Raw genomic sequence first — 16,757 nt, forward strand, 5'->3', positions numbered from 1 at the left:
ACTCTGCCATGTGCCGGAACAGCTGTGAGTGTTTTTGAGCAGGCCAACGTACATGATATATCGCACCCTTGGTAAGAAAGGAGTTCTGCCCTCTGCCTGCAAACAAATGGATGGGAAAAAAATGCAAATGACCGCCTGGCTTCTTCCCCTGTGGATGTGGCAGATCCAGTCCTGTGCAACCTATATTTGAATTTAAAGACTAAAACACTTTTGTCGTCCCTGTTCAGAATCTGTGCCTTTCCTCATTCACTCTGCAGAAGATGCACCTGTGTACATGCGTGTTTGCCCAAATGCTAGTTCCATGCAAACCCATAGAAAACATGGGATTTGGCAAATTGCACTAGCAGGGCTCCAAAATGGATTGTAGAGATCCCTTTTAGCAGGAGTGTTGACTTTTTGGGGGAGTTATTTTGGAGCACTCACTTGCAGGCATTATGTGTGGTGGTGATGGATGGACTACCCCTGTGTTTTGTTCTTGGACAGGTTTGCCCTGAGGAGCAAAGGACTCTGATGGAGTCATAAAAATAAAACCACCAAATAGCATAGTGTGATTTAATCATAAGCCAGCTGCATCGATTCTTCCCCTAGGGTGCACTCTCTGTATGTTTGGAGAGGGATTTTGTCATAGAGGTGAAGATAGGAGAAGAGGAGGAACTTGGAGAGCAGGAGGCATCTTTTTAGATATGATCACATGGAAGTTTCAGAAGTTATTCTTGAAAATTTGATGTTTGGGGGATGGATGAGCCTTAGCCAAATAAAAATGCTCCATCCTGCTAGGCTTCTCTTGAGACTTGCACAGCTCTGGGGAGTAGAGATACTTGCGGGGCAGTATCTCTGTTCTTCCTATCACAGCTTAACTTATATGAACCAGATCAAATGTGTTTTGTGCTGCCTGTGCAGCCCTACTAAAAAAATGGAAAGCTGCCACTGCTTTGCTCAGCATGACAAGACCCCAGTGCTTACTGTTTGCTTGCTCTTGTTAGTGCTTTATAACCAATATACAAGTTCAAGGTCATGTCTGTAAGAGACGTTTCTGGCCAGAAGAAGCTCTCTTAGTGTCGCCAGTTTAGTTAATCTGTGGAGAGATGTTTCTTTCCAAATATTCATTAAGTGTTGTGTATTGAATGACGAGCACAGCAATCTAGCAGTGTTTGGGGGGTCAGTGTGGGCAACTCCCCTGAGATTTCTTTCTTCTTTGGTAAACAAATTGTGTATTTAAAACGGGGGGAAAAAGGTCCCAAAACAATAAAAAAATCCCTACTCTTAAATCTTTAGCTTAAGACCTGTGTGTGTTCTTGAAGGTGCCTAAAAAAGGCTGACTGTAGCAATTACACGGTCCTTGCCTTCTTGTAGAGCTTCTTTTCACTTGATGGGTTAAGGAAGAAGTCAGGTTGACATCTAAAGAAATGAAATGACACTTAAAAGTGCATCACACAGGTGGTCAAAGCGTGACTCCTAGGAGGCTGAGGCAGGCAGCAGAAGATGGAGGGAGTGGGTAGGTTTTTTGATTACCTTGGTCTGTCAATGCTTGCCTTGGAAAGGGACAGAGCAATAAACCCAATCAAATTGTAGTCTACTTTGTTCTGGAGCTCTGAGTTTTTGAGGTCATTTTTCTGACTAAGGTGGGAAAAATACCATTATCTCATCAAGCCATTTTGCAGAGGGGCCTTACCTTTATATTTAGTGCTCAATTTTTACCACTTCTCAGTCCAAGCCCAACAGGAAGCGGCTGGGGTTCTCTTCCTTTCTTCTCCGCTGCCCATCATCTCTGTGGGGGCATTAGGTCTCTCCTCTGGCACACTGGTCTCCCTTATTCCTCTGCCTTCTTGCTGCACTTTCTCTGTGCACAAGTAGCTCTGACCCACCCCTTGACCTGGCTTTGCTGTACCCAGTCAGTGCTTGGGAATGCTGGAACAAGTTCCATTGCTTTAGCTGTGGAATTGGTAGCAGAAAGTAGCACTGGGAGTTTTTCTAAACCTTGCAGTGGTAATGACTGTTTCCTGTCCCTGGGCTGACTTTTAAATGTACGAGAAAAGCTGATCAAAGATATCCGTAAGCTGTTCATATATGGATTTTACCATTTAATTATAGATCTTCTTTTGGGGTAATGTTTCTCTGAAGGGAGCTTGACGGAGCAGATGCCGTTTTGCCTGGGGATGCATTTCTGGTATTGGCCCAGTGAAGAGCTGCCACTTCAGCTGTGGGATTTTGATGATTGCATGAACATCCTGCCACATGAAATTAGAGTGGCAGTGCTACCTCCCAGCTTCAGGATATGAAAGATCCGCCTCTTCATTAGAGCTTTCATATGGTGGCAGCTGAAGTGAGGAAGAACAGGGGAAAAGAAAGAAGCAATTTAAGAAAACCAAAGCAAATCTACTCAGCTAAAAGGTGATCTGAGGGGAGGGAGGCTGAGATCTCATTACTGTTTACTCATGGAAAGGGAGGGGAAGAACAACAGATCAATTGTTAAGCATTACTGGCTTTATCAAAATAATTGTCAAGTGCTCAGATACTGCAATTGCAAGTGTAGTACTATACCCAAAAAGAGATAGACAAAGCACGTGAAAGGAACTTGTGTGGTTTCAATTAACGCGCACACTTTTGTCTTTCTGATTTCAGCAGACAGAAGGAGGGGCACAGACAGATGGACAGCAATCACAGACACAGAGCAGTGAGAATAACGAGAGCAAATCCACTCCAAAACGACTTCATGTGTCTAACATTCCCTTCCGCTTTCGAGATCCTGACCTTCGGCAGATGTTTGGGGTAAGTTACCAGCACCTTTTAAGGCACACTATATTCTTCCCCACAGGTGGGACACATGGTGCTAGTGATTCACGTGAAGGAAAGTCCTTTCACCTCTTTAGTCAGTACACTGTAAAATATTTGCAGGACTAGGACAATTGGAAGTGTTTACCTGAGCTGGTAAATACACATGAAAGCTATAACTGTGTTGTTCATATCAAGATGTTGAGTGTAACCTAACAATTGGTTTGGGGAAAAAAAAACACAAAACCCCAAAACAAAACTTCCCCCTATTTCCCAGTAAGGACTAGGATTAAACATTGACTTAATATATCCCTCGCAAAGCACTGTTTTTCAGTTGCTTAGAAACTTGTTGAAATATTTATGTCTTTCCTCATGATCCACTTCTGTGATGAAAAGTTGCTGCAAGGAATTGGCCAACTAGCTATTGCATGTGGAAAAGCTAGTGCGAGTCAGATGGTATTTTACATTGTGTATGATATACATTCTGTTTCTTTTGACCAAATAGCTTGTCTTCCCTAATCTTTGTATGCTATTCATCATTCTCAATTTATAAGCTCTTTGAGGAAGAGTTTGTTCACATGAGTATAGGTGGTAACTCATTCTATGTGGGCACAGATAAATGAGTTAGATGCTTCATGACCTAACCTTCAGGTGAAGTTATCTATATATCATCATCAGGAATCCTTGACTTGTTGATATGGTGGGAACATCCTTGGTTGATGGCATATTTTAAAGTCTTCAGAAATATTTCTCATTATTTATAAAGTTAACAGACTTTAAATATTGCTGCCTGTTTAAGATGCAGTGCAGAGGACTCAAGTCAAGAAAGACCAAAGCTAAGGTTCCTCTTACCACCTTAGGCTTCAAGTGTATACCTTGGTCCTAACTGCATAGCCCAGCTACTCCTCCACAATCTTGCAGTGTTCCTATCTCAATTGTTGCATCTCTTGAGCCATCTGTGTGGGTGTGTATGCATGCACACACACACTTTCACATGGAGAGTAGTGTTACAATATGTAAATCTGTAAAATTAACGGACTTCAAGCTTAGACTGCTATAAATGAGAGAAGAATTGGGCTTATCTGTTCATAGCTTGGACAGCACAAAGTGAACAGAAATGTTAGAAATATTACTGATGGTCTTCAGCAAGAGTCCCAATTGCTATATATTGTGAGAGATCTTTCCTCTGTGTTCTTAAAGCTTTTTGTGTCCACAAGAGACACAAAATGGAGAGGAATGGTCAAAATGCCCAAGGGCAAGGCTGCTATTCAGAGGGACCTGACCAGACTGGAGAAATGAGCTGACAGGAATCTTAAGGTACTCACCAAGAGCAAGTTTCAAGCCTTCCATCTGGGGGGAATAAGCCCTGCAGCAGTACAGACTGGGGGCTGGTTATCTAGGAGGGCGCTCTGCAGTGAAAGACTTGGGGGTCCCGATGGATAACAAATCGACGACAAGCAGCAGCGTGCCCTTGTGGCGAAGGTGCCTGACCGTATCCTAGGCTGTGTTAGTGAGTGTAGTCAGCAGGCCCAGGGAAATGATTCCCCCCCCTGTCATTAGCAATTGTTGGACGGCATCTGGAATACTTTATCCAGTTTGGACTCTTCAGGGCATCTAAGCGAAGCAGTGGAGCATGCCCAGTGGGCACCACTAAGATGGTCAGGGGCTTGGAGAACATGGCATGTGAGCAGAGTGTGAGACCTGGGCCTGTTCAGCTTTGAGAAGAGAAGGCAGAGGGGGGTATTTTTATTGTCGGCAACTACCTGATCAGAGGGTGGTTAAATAGTGGAACGTGTTGCCTGGAGAGGTGCAACTTCCATCCTTGAAGGTATTTGACTTGGCTGGGCACAGCCCAGCCAACCAAATCTCATTAAGGCTTCTTTGAGCAGGGCTTGCAGTAAATGACCTCTGGAGGTGGGTCCCAGCCAAAATTATGATTCTGTGATTCTGTCACAAGAGGCCTGGGTTTGCTTCCGTGTTATTCATACATTAGATTGTCACACTCTTGACATCTGTGGGAATGTTTTCAGGGTGAAACTCATCTCCTGGCAATCTGTGATTGCTGAATCTTCTCAGTCGCCTGTTCTGCTTTTGTGTTTTTTAGCTTGCTTTTTGCTGTTGCAGGCCTGTGCGGTAGGCAGTTCCGTCCGGCTTGGATAAACTGGTTGCTGAAATCACAGCCAGTTCTTGGACCACCTGCTACAATCTGTATTTAGCACGTTCTGCTCTGTGCTACTGCTGCTCCCCTCTCCTGGGAGCTGCATCGCTTTACATAAACTGTTCCCCATTGCTGCTGCCCCTTCCCTTGAGGCCAGTGCTTGGGCTTGACGACTGGCCCCTTTCATGCTCGTTCACCTTGATGCTGTTCCTCCCTGTGCCCCTGGTGTGGGGGATGTGGATGAAATGGAAACGACAAGAACTGTCCTGGTGACTTTTACCTCTGCTTTGCTGATGAGGACACCCAGGCGGCGTGAATGAACTGCTGTCCTGAGAAGTGACTTGTAGAAAATGCAGCCTGCTTGCATTAAGGTTTCTGATCCTTTTTTGAGCCCAAATAGTGCCCACATGGTTGCCTATGGAAGGGGTAGGGAAATACACTATATGAGTTGGTTTCTGTTATTTCCCAAGTTCTTTGTTGTTGGTTTATTTTTTCTCTAAATGTTATCTTGAGTTGCAGCACAGTGATATGATTTTAACTGGGCTAAATGGTATATTCCCCATAAAACCTTTTGTTAGTTCGCCTGGTGCTGTGTTTGCTGAGAGGTATGCCCACCAGAAGAGAGTTTATCTTTTGGGACGTAAAAAACCCCACATGCCATTTTCCTGGAATAGAGAGCTTTGCTTCTTTGCCAAGGAAATAATCAATGGTTCTCACAGATCTCCCTTTTTCTCTCACTGCTGCTTCTCGCGGCACGCTCGGAGCCTCAAGCCAGGAGAGCATTTCTCTCTGAATCCCCCTCGCTCCTATTTCTTTTTCAGGATCAGGATGCTTTCCCTTGGGTGACTCGCTGAAACCTACCCTTTCTCCTACAGGGGACTCGTGGTTGTCTGAGTCTTCAGCTGCGGCTAGCTTGTAAGCCCCATCTTCTCCCTCTCTCTTCTGTGTGTCAGGTCACATCTCTTCAACGTCATATCCGAGAGACTCAAGATCATTGCCTGAAGTGATTTTTCCCAAGCTACTGTACAAAGAGAGGAATTAGGTAGACAGCAAAGCCGGGGAGGAAGAAATAAATGTGATGGTCGGGAGGGAGTCAAGAAGGCCCCTGAGGATGGAACAGCATGCGAGAGGTCAGCCCAGTCCTGGGGCGCAGAACATTAGCTAATGCTTTTGTCCAGACTTGAGTAGAGGTGGACTTCAGACATGTTGTCCCATGTGTGATTAAATGGATATTACATAACACTTTCTAAACCCTCACCATTTGTGAGAGCTACAGACGTAAGCATTTCCTGACAAATTCAAGTTATTCGGGTTTCAAACCATCTCTCATCTATTACGTGTTTCTAACAGGTCCCTGAGATATCCTCAGGAATGGAACAAACATTTCCTTATGTATATGCTTCTTATAGGGAGGCAGATAAAATAGGCTGCTTAAAACAGGTAATATTTACTTGACATTTCATGATGCCAATAAAAAGACTTCCAGAAAGCTTCTAGAAGGAATAGGTCATTTTTTAATGCACGCAGTTCTGTACCCACTGTGGAATAAATCAATAGTTGACCTTGTTCTAGCAGATAAAGAAGAGTTAATAGCTGACCTGAAATCCCACAGTTGCCTAGGTACCAGTGATTGTTATTTGTCTGTATTTACTTTGTGCAAACAGAATATGGCATCAGGCAGTAATGTAAGGAGCTTTAGAAGAGTCTGTTTCTTTGAGTTTAAACAATGGCAGGATAACTGCCCGGGAAGGTACCTTTAAAAGGGAAGTGTTAATGGAAGCTAGAAAGTATTCAACAAAATCATACTGATGGCCAAAAAGGCATGATTCCACAGTCACTTAAACTGTGTTAATAAAACACAAAGCATTCTGCACATTAAGTAGGGAGGATGAAGTGGAGGAGGAGGAAGTAAATGGCAGTGACTATAATTGCAAACTTAAACAAAGAAGCAGGTAGGAAAGGAAATGTGCTAATTGTGAGGATACCAGTGACGTAGGTTCAGAGAAGGTGTCAATTTTTCACATGCAAAGAGAAAAGATCTAGGTGTAAGCCCAATATAAAATTAGGAAGTAGTTGTGTGTTTGGGGAAGAAAAACCCACAACAAAAACAAACAAAAAACCAAACAGAAAAACCAACAAACCCCCCCTGCTTGCTGTATTTATGATGTAACAGGAGGTATTTGTCCCATATCTGGTTTTGTATATAATTTATAACAAAGGAGGATGAGACGGTGCTCGCTAATATTTAAAAACCAGCAAATCTAGATAAGGTATATCCAAAGATAACAGCCAAAGCAAAGAGCTCTTTTATTCATAAATGTTAATTTTTAGCCAATTCTTGTAAACTAGGGGAGTTGCAGAAGGCTGGAATGCTGCCCACCAGGATTCACTATTGAAAAAATTGAAAGGGATGACCGAAAGAGCTACAAACTAATTATCCATATGTTGATCCAAGATAAAAATAATTTCAGAATGTTTTAAAAAACATTAGAATCTGAAGAAATTGTTTAATATCTATTCAGTGTGACTTTGTATGAGGTAATATACAATTTTTCAGACAAATATTGTATTCCTGTTTTGACAAGATTGTACAAAGCGATACTAATACAGTTGAACGTTGTTCAACCAATTAAATTCATCCAAGTGACCAATTTTTATTTTTAAGAAAAAATACTTATCTCAAGTAAATGCAACACACATTAGAGGGTCTAAAAACCTCTTTAACAATAGATAATTTAAAAAAAATGTAGTTATTGGGGAAACATCAGTGATCAAGACTATTTCTAGTGCAAATTTCCCCAGAGATCTGTTTCAGTTGCAGTACTGTTCAGTATCTTTATGAAACCATGGAGACCATACTAGTAAAACCTTGACAGTAAGGTTTGCAGTTAAAAAAACTAGTTGAGGAGGAAAAAAGAGAAAGATCAGGTTACTGTTAGAGAATAACTGGAAATGCCTAGTTAAGTGACAGTGAATCCAACAAAAATGTGTTTGATGCAGTTTAGTGCTGAGTACTGAGTATGTGGGAACCAGGCTGTGTTTGCAGGATGGAAAGTTTTCTTTGGAAAACACTGATTTGGGGGGGTACCAGTGGTCATTGAAGATAGTTGCTTCAACAATGGAAATGGAGGTATCAGGTTGAAGGAGGGATGTCATGTTGCTTATGTTCAAAGTTGAAAAGACTGTGACTGCATAATTTTGTTCAGTTCTGGGATCAGTTCGGGACCCCCCAGAAATCTAGGGCTTGGAAGATGAGTGGCTTTTTGACTGTGTTGGATAGATGATTTACTCATCTTATTAAAGAGAGGTTAGGAGATGACAAGTCTGTTCTGTACAGGTGCTTATGCATGGATGATACCTACTAATAGGGGTTTTAGGTCTTGTTTACAGTTGTAATAAGATTTTCCAGTTGGAAGCTGTGATTTAACACAATTAACCTTGAAATAAGAGAAAAATTCTTAGTCATTTAGGCTAATTTAAACAATGGAACAACTTACCAGGGAGTAGAAGAGTTGCCATCAGTGTTAAAAACAAGTTAGCAACTCTTCAAAATCTTATTATCCAGTTTTTGAGGGACATTTTTGGCGAGTGTGTGTAATGACTCTTGACATGATGGTAGTAGTCTTCTCCTTAACTGCTGGTAGACTGTCCCCTTCCTTACTGGACTACGTATGCAGAAGAGCTTGTGTTTCCCTCAACATGTTTCCAGTCCTTTCAGCTTTGTGCTATGATAGTGTCTGTGCTTCTACCTCATGGCTGATGGCTTCAGTCCTTCCCTCTTAGGCTTCAAGAAGCAGTTTTCCTCCCAGTATAAAATTGGCTGGAATACTCTGGTCAGTTCTGGACTTCAGAGTCAGATGGACTTCAGAGTCTTCTGGCAAAGATGGTGGCTGGGTTGGACTGCCTGCAAGAGGACAATTCATCTCTTCTCAAGCTGAATCATTAGTTGCCTCCACAAAAACAAAGTGGATCATTTTGGCAGTTAATACAGGTGTCTGTGCACTCAATCCTTACCTGTTTTGAGAGCAACAGTATGAGGAGTCAGAATTGGCATCTCTCAGAATTTACTGTGGTGAAATGCTCTTTGCTCAAGAATCTTCAACTATTTTTAAAAAAGGGAGATAGTGTAAGGTAAAAATAAGGACTGTGTTGACAACAATTGCAGATGAAGGTGGGGATAGCACAGTACAGGGTGTGAATTCTCTCAGGCTCTGGCTTCAGATGGAGACATTGCCATTTTTACAACATGCTCACTCCATTACTACTAGTTGTAGGCTGTTAACTGCTTCTGGTGGGGAACGTCATTAGCCCAATTGATAAAGGGTTTTTGTGCATTATCAGCTAGAGCAGTAATGATGCTTAACTGTTTTAGATAAAGGTGACCATTCTGTTACATTTAATAACTTTCAGTTGATGAAGTTATAACTTCATTTATTAGACGTGACAGAATGGTAGCGACTTTTTTTTTTTAACACTGGATTTTAAGGCAGGTAATGTTGTTATCCTTTCCCTTCTCTAAGCATAATTCATACCTCTACTGTGAGGTTCTTTGTGGTGTATGTTTGTGGTAGACTACTGCTTTGTATCACCCAAGCAACACGACACTGGGATCTCAGATATTTTTGGAAGCTCTTGTAGCCTTCAGATCTCAGCCTCTGGGGAGACATTTTGGCACTTTGCACTTCCTAAAATATCTCAGTGGATATAATTTCTCATCCAACGTCAATCTCATGTCAAGAGTGCAAAACACCTCCATAAGCGTATAGTTTGAGGCTAAAGCAGTAACAGGCTAGACCACAGCTCTTTCTCACCAAGAATTTGGTAAAATTTTAAGTCTCTATTTGCCAGTAAATAAATTTAAATATGCAAGTAATTCATGATACACAAGTATTGGCAGTGGCAGAAAACTACTCATTAGGCGTTAAGGTAAGTAGGTAAATAATACAATAGACCAAGAAGCTCTGACCTGCAGGTGTTGATGCAGTGACGCCTGAAGTACAGTAATAGGAAAGTTGCTGAAAGGGACTCTGCTTTCTGAGTGGGTTGGATGTCTGAAGGAAGAAATCCTGTCTTCTGGATATCAGGATGTATTTTAGTTCTTTCAGGTCCAAATAGTACTGGCCACCAATCGCATGTAACAAGTCCTGTGTGCCAGTATTGGAGAACAAACGTTCTGACACAAGGTGCCCTCTTTGTGATGATTCTTATTTCCAAGCTCTTCCTGCGATGAGAGAGAGCTCCAGCCCTGTCACAGGGCAGGACTTTGTTTCTGCTGATTTTGGGCAGAGTTAGAAGAGGCACTGCTGTGTATCCTGATGTGTTTCACCATGTGTGATTTCTGGAGTGTCCTTTCGGAAGTGACCTGTGCACTCGGTGCTGCTTGAGCATCCTGCTTTGTCTGCACGGCGATGCTGGGGACCATGGTACTTCTGCTCAGGGGTACTTGGGCCACTGCAGCTGTCAGCAACTATCGTATTGTCTGTCTTGCTCTGTGAAACCGTGTGCTGACACCACAGGACATAGAAACTTCTGTAGTGACCATCTGGTGGAAGACAGTGATGGCTGGGTCACACTCTTATGTGAGATTTGTTTAGGTTTTCATGTAAGTTACTGGAAGAGTTTGCAGTGAGAGTGATCTGAACATCATTTGGGAAACAGTGCTGTGCTGTAGCTGGATTTACTTGCATAAAAGACCTGGGTAAAATAAGGTCTTTTATAAATGAGGTCTTTATAAAGTTTTACATGGATTCAGTCTACATGTGAGTCCTCTCAATTGAGCTTTGAATGTATGTTGCTGTTATGGGCATGTGTCCGAGTACCTTTTCTGTGGCAGCAGTACCAGGTTATGGTGCAGTCACACCTCTGGGGATGGCACAAGGCAGGAACAAGGAGCTGGGAGTGTAGACCTGGAAGCTGGCCTGGTGTTAAGATCTCTGGAATGGTACCCTGTGGTACTCTTCACCCCCATCTCACTGTTTTGTGTGAAAATCTTTTATTTGTGAGTCAGAGGATAACAAATGACTGAGAAACTATGTTCCTTGTCACTTTGTTTGCTGGGATAGGTGTGATCTGTAAATCCTGTTAGAAATCTGTAGTCTTTGTGTGGCTTCCTTTTAAAGTTTGGTTTCTTAGAAAACGTGTTTTGTTGGGCAACAGGTCAACCCTAATAAGGGCTTGTTGGTGCTTGTTTACTGTCTGTTCAGTTGGTAAACTATGGTAGTGCTTTGGTTTATAAATCCTTGATGCTTCCTGTCAGCAAATCACACTGGTGTCGCTTGGCTGAACAGGGTTGGCCCCACTATTTTAAAGAGATGTGACCCAGCTTTAGGTAAGGAAGTTCATATACTGATAGTAGCGTAGCTCTGGCAGACCACATGCTGCCATAACTAAGCACTGACTCATACATGCTACAATGGAGCCAACCGTTCTCAGCTGAAAGTATATCCCATGGAGCTGGGAGCTAGCGTAAGGACTCTCTCAGCAGCATGGACCTATCCTGCATATGAAATGCTCTTGTTCATGTGCCTCAGGCCTGAGGACCTGAAGTGTTTTCCTCCACAGAACGTTGGTTTCCTGGCTATTTTGAATTTTGACCATCTTTGAGAATGGACTCTTTGGCACCTTCAAGGTTTAGCTAGTTCACTGCACCCATCTGTAAATGAATTTTGTAGGGCCAGTGTAAAGCTGCTTGGGCATAAAGTTCTTTTGCACGGATGTGAGGTTGTTGAATGGTGGCTTACATTACCTTTTGTTGTTCTGTGATTTCTAGAGAATTCGCCTTGTTGTTTGCATCTTTAGGGTTAAGTTATTTGTCTGGCACATTTTGGAGCTGATTTTGAAAGCTCTAGACAGGGAGAGGAGGCAGGGCCAGCTGGAACACAGCATACAGGAGGGGCCCTACCAAACTGTCAGTGCCTTGGAAGGCAAAAGCTCTCTGGTGCCAGATATCTCAAATTTATTATATATAATGTAGTTATGGCCTCTGCTGGAAAAATCTGCTGCCTTCGTGTCATCTGGGTGGAAAGAAACACACAGCATGCATATACCCTTCCTTGCACAATGCCCTTGCATCTATGTTAAGGTACATAATGTTCAAGCAAGAAAATTGGGTTCTGGTCATAGCTGAAGCCTGTTAATACCTTTATGCCTCTTAAAACTGTTATTTCCAACAGCCCCTGCTACTGTTGTAGAGGAGATGATTCTCATTTACCTGCTTTACAGAAAAATAACTAAAAACTGGTACAAGGTCTAGCCAGGGCATGGAAGACTAAGATAGAACAAGATGCTATACTTCCTATGCCACGGCATATCTAGCCATCATATGGCATGTGCATGAGCAGGTCATGGAGGAGGCTTCTTGCGTGACCTGACATGTGATGGGGGATGCTGGCTTCTTGATCGTATAGTAAGCTTTTTAACTCATGGTGGAGAGCATTTGAGATGTGTGGTCCTGCAATGCCGCCTTCAGATGCTGTGAAACTCTACCGAGGATTTTTTTCCCCTGCTGCTGTGCAGGCTTGTAAGTAGAAGTTCTTGGTAATCATTGAGTGAACAAATCAGGTTTGTGAGAAGAGTGATTCATGTCTTCAGGGTTAGAGATTAGAGGGTTAGTCCTCATGGTTAGGTCTAAGCATGGATCTTGTTTTATTTGGCCAGACCCTCTGTCTGCTGGAAAATACAAACATGCCTGTATACATGATTTAAAAAAATTACTATGGGGGCATTTCATGTTGACCCTTGTATTTAGATGGCCTAGCATTTTCCATACAAAAATTGTGACCTTTCGCTAAGGAGCTCTTAAAACTTCCATTGTTTGCAGTAGGCTGTTGACATTTGGTAGGGGAAGCACCATCAGAGAACAAAGTGCCTTTTTATGTTCCACTAAATTAGATTCAGCTTTGAAGGAGATACAAACCGTTAAAATGAACTAGTTCTTTTTTCCTGCTTTCATTCTTCAGGAAAATTCTGGCACACTACCAAAAAAAAAAAAGTGCCTCCAGTGCTGGACCTGCTGTAACCGTTGCAGCAGTGAGGATAAGAGCTGTGGTGTTAGGAGCTGTCAAGAGCATCTGTGGCAAGAGCCGCAGCAGAGCCTTGAAGAGCCTGGCGCACGTCCTTCTGCCTCCCAGCCATGCTGCTTTCTTCCAGGGAATTTCATGGAGCAAGAAGTCTCTCCCTAGGAGGGACCTGAACCTCAGTTCAGCAGTTAGCCCCTGTTGTCTCTGTTCCTTCTCTTCCAAGCAGGTCTGTCCCTCCTGCCTCTTCAAACACCCGCAACTCCTAGGCAGAAAAGAGATTGGGACAGTTTGCATGGGTGGGTGCAGCCCATTGCAGTAGATGTCAAGCGTGTGCTCGCTGTAACTGCGGGATTTGGTGATCTTAATTCTGTCATCTAAAAAACAACATACCTCCATCATCTCCAGAGCAGGGAGGCAACCCTGCTGCCTCTCGTGGAGCTAGGTCAGACCAGTTGCATTCAGTGTTAACCACTAGCTTTTTGGCAGCCACAAGAAATTAAACTGTCAAGGCCGGAATTCCTGTTGGAGTGGAAATCCTGTGCAGCGAGCTCAGCTGAACGGGGCTGGCAGGCAGCACTGGCAGTAATACCCAAGGATCCAGGCCCAGCTGGATGTGGAAAAAGGGGAAGATGGCATGGCATAATTGTGCACCAGAAGTTGCACAGTTTGTCTTTTGTGAGACCCCACCTGGAGTACTGCATCCAGCTTTGGAGTCCTCAGCACAAGAAGAACATGAATGTGTTGGAGCAGATCCAGAGGAAGGCCATGAAGATGATCAGAGGACTGGAGCACCTCTCCTATAAGGACAGGCCAAGAGAGTTGAGGTTGTTTAGTTTGGAGAAGAGAAGCCCTGGGGAGACCTTATAGCAGCCTTCCGGTATCGGAAGGGGGCCTACAAGAAAGCTGGAGAGGGACTTTTTACAAGGGCATGTAGTGATAAGACAGGGGGGAATGGCTTCAAACTGGAAGAGGGTAGATTTAGATTAGATATTAGGAAGAGTTTTTTCACTCTGAGGGTGGTGAGGCACTGGAACAGGTTGCCCAGAGAAGTTGTGGATGTCCCATCCCTGGAAGTGTTGAAGGCCAGGCTGGATGGGTCCAGTGGGAGGTGTCCCTGCCCATGGCAGGGGGGTTTGGAACTAGATGATCTTTAAGGTCCCTTCCAACCTCAACCATTCTATGATTCTAATGAGGTAGAAAACAATGAATTTTGGTGGCTTTAAGATTCTAAAAATAACTTCGGCATTTACATTTATCAAGAGCCTGGCTGTTTGTTTCAGTGTGTGTGGCTCCACAGCTGAGCTGAGCTGGCAGGGACAGATCTTGCTCTTGGGCAGGGTGTGCTGCTTTCCACTCCCTTTTGCTTCTCAGAGCTATGATGCTCACCTGACCCTTTGAGCCACTTCAGATCAGTAAATTGTCAAAGACTTTGTGTCAGTTCCTTTTGTTGGGCTAGTTTTCTGTGGGATCGGTGAGCAGTATCAGTTTATCTACAGGTGAGAATGAAAACTGGGGCCAGCTTTAGGAAGCTGGTGAGACCAAGCGAGGAGTGACAATGAAGCAGGGACGGCCCTTCAGCAGCCACAAGCTGTTAAATTGGTTCAGCCCCTGTCATGTAACGATACTGAAACAGTCTACCAAGAAAGCAGTCGTGACCGATTTCTTTAATGGCAGTGCTCAAGCCATATGCAACAAAGACAACAAAAAGCAATCAACGGCTAATCTCCTTTATAGACAAGCCCACACCAAGCGTGGGATAGAAATAGAAAATATATTTTAGCTGTGATTGGCACAGCAGTGGTCAAAAGAGGATCCAGCATGGATCAAGCCGAAGATGTTGAGATGTTGAGGTTTCAAGGAAGATGCATGTTTACATTAGCATTATTCAAACTTTGTGTAACGTGGGTTATTGTGAATTCAATTGTTCTTAGGATGAATAGAAGATCAAGTATTGTCCTTAAACAATAGAACAGTAAAAACAACATCTGTGAACCAAGATTTGTTAAAGAATACAACTATCTCCTTTTTAAGAACGGAGAATGGAAGCAGACAGAATCTATAGCTAAAATTGTTGGAAGCCTTTTGTTTTCTTAAAGACAGTTGTGGAATACTTGTTCAAGGGACTTAATAGCTTTTTATTGCTTTACATATTCAGAGCTTCTCCTCAGTCATTGTGGCTCACTGTTGTAAATGTTCCATGTTTGCAAATCTGGCCACAAGTATTTCAAGCAGGGCACCCACAAAATGAGCATTATACCAATTGGACTCCAAATGGAAATGTTAATTTTTTTTTTTTTAAAAAAAAAAAAGGCAAATACTATATTAAGAGTACCATGGTAAAGTGAAGAGTGTCCCAGTGCTCAGACGCTGTGTTCATGTTTCCTAACTGTGAAACCATGCTTTCTTTTCTTGTTGACCCTTCTTTCATTTGCTGCCACCTTTAAATCTTCTGCAAGCAGTGAGATCAAAACCATGTTGATGGAAACTTTCCTAAATAATGGGGTAGGAGAAATGCTCAGACATAGCGCTTGTCTGAGCGCAATATGTATCTCTAGAATGAAGGCTGCTCTGTATATGTGCTTCTGAAAATGAGATCTTAGACCTCTCTTTCTGGAGAGCAGACCTCCAGTTTGGAAATACAACTTTGACACTTCTGGAGAACAGAGCATTGTGAGGCTCTGTTGAAGTGATGCTTATACCTAGAGGTTACTGGTTTGAATCTGACTAGTTCAATAAAAATATTTTTAGTGTGTTCCAAGGTGAAGGATAAGATCCATATGGGGTTCTACAGAACATGGCAAATCTCCTTTCTAGTTTGTAGCTCTCGATTCCTGTTTTTGCTCTAAGTAGAGAGCTCTTTGGAACCAGTTGTTGCAACAGTGCGGAGTATTGGGGCCCTGCTCTTCTGGGGGTCTCCAGGCTGAGGCGGAGGTCAGAATTCTCTCATATGTGACAAACTTGCACAAGTTATTGACAGCCTGTTGAATGTCAAAGTTTGAAGTTGAATGATCTTTTTCTGGGGAAAAAAAAAAAACCCACACCAAAAAAAAAACCACCAACCAAAAAAACCCTAAACCTGTTGGGTGTTGGCCATTTTCATGGTTTCTGAATCTGCCATCAATTCTTTTGAAGGCTTGGAGTTTTGGAAAGTGAAGGGAGGGGGAGGAAAGGAAAGAAGATTTAGAGTTTGGAATCCCTGAGGCTATGAGTCTTATGTGACTATCCCCTCCAGAGAAACAACATTACTGTTAAGTTTCTCTTTGTGATAGCCACTTCAGGAGGAAGATGAAACGCTGAATTACATTTGAGAAATGTTGTTAGGTGTCTGAGATGAAATCATATAACCATGTCTTAGATGTAATAGTAGAACAAGGGAAGAAAGAATTGTTTAGATTAAAAGTGGGAAAAGAAAAGCTGCCGCAAACTCCTAAAACTCTTCCTGGAGATTGTTTTTCTTCCTTTAGACTTCTGTGAGAAAACCTGGGGTCTGTGACCAAGAGGATCTGCATATCCTAACCTGAGAAAACTGGGTCACGTCACTGGGATTTTATGCCTTTGCCTGTATGCTAGAAATGGAAATACTATCACCTCCCTTCTTGCACCAAGCCAGCCCCCAAAAGGTAGGAAAAATGGATTGCCAAAAATAAATCTTTTTTTTTTTTTTTTCCCCCTTGTCTCTCTGCAGCAATTCGGCAAAATCCTTGATGTAGAGATAATCTTTAATGAGCGTGGCTCGAAGGTAAGTCCTGTTTCTGTACCCGCTTCTCTTGTTTTGATTGCAGAGTAAAAGGCAGTTCATTGCCTAGAGA

General features: G+C 42.8%; 1 protein-coding gene across 3 annotated transcripts in view; it reads left to right on the forward strand.

Annotated features, from left to right (window-relative positions):
• RBFOX2 (RNA binding protein, fox-1 homolog (C. elegans) 2) overlaps window positions 1–16,757 on the forward strand; it is a 110,073-nt gene that overhangs the window by 61,985 nt on the left and 31,331 nt on the right. For all 3 annotated transcript variants that reach the window (XM_009881871.1, XM_009881870.1, XM_009881872.1), the window contains 2 exons: window positions 2,623–2,769; window positions 16,634–16,687. In XM_009881871.1, the coding sequence (XP_009880173.1) occupies window positions 2,623–2,769; window positions 16,634–16,687 (201 nt within the window). The remainder of the gene's footprint in view (window positions 1–2,622; window positions 2,770–16,633; window positions 16,688–16,757) is intronic.

The sequence above is a fragment of the Charadrius vociferus genome, unplaced genomic scaffold (assembly GCF_000708025.1).
Source record: "Charadrius vociferus isolate BGI_N301 unplaced genomic scaffold, ASM70802v2 scaffold413, whole genome shotgun sequence".
NCBI classification, from domain to species: domain Eukaryota; kingdom Metazoa; phylum Chordata; class Aves; order Charadriiformes; family Charadriidae; genus Charadrius; species Charadrius vociferus.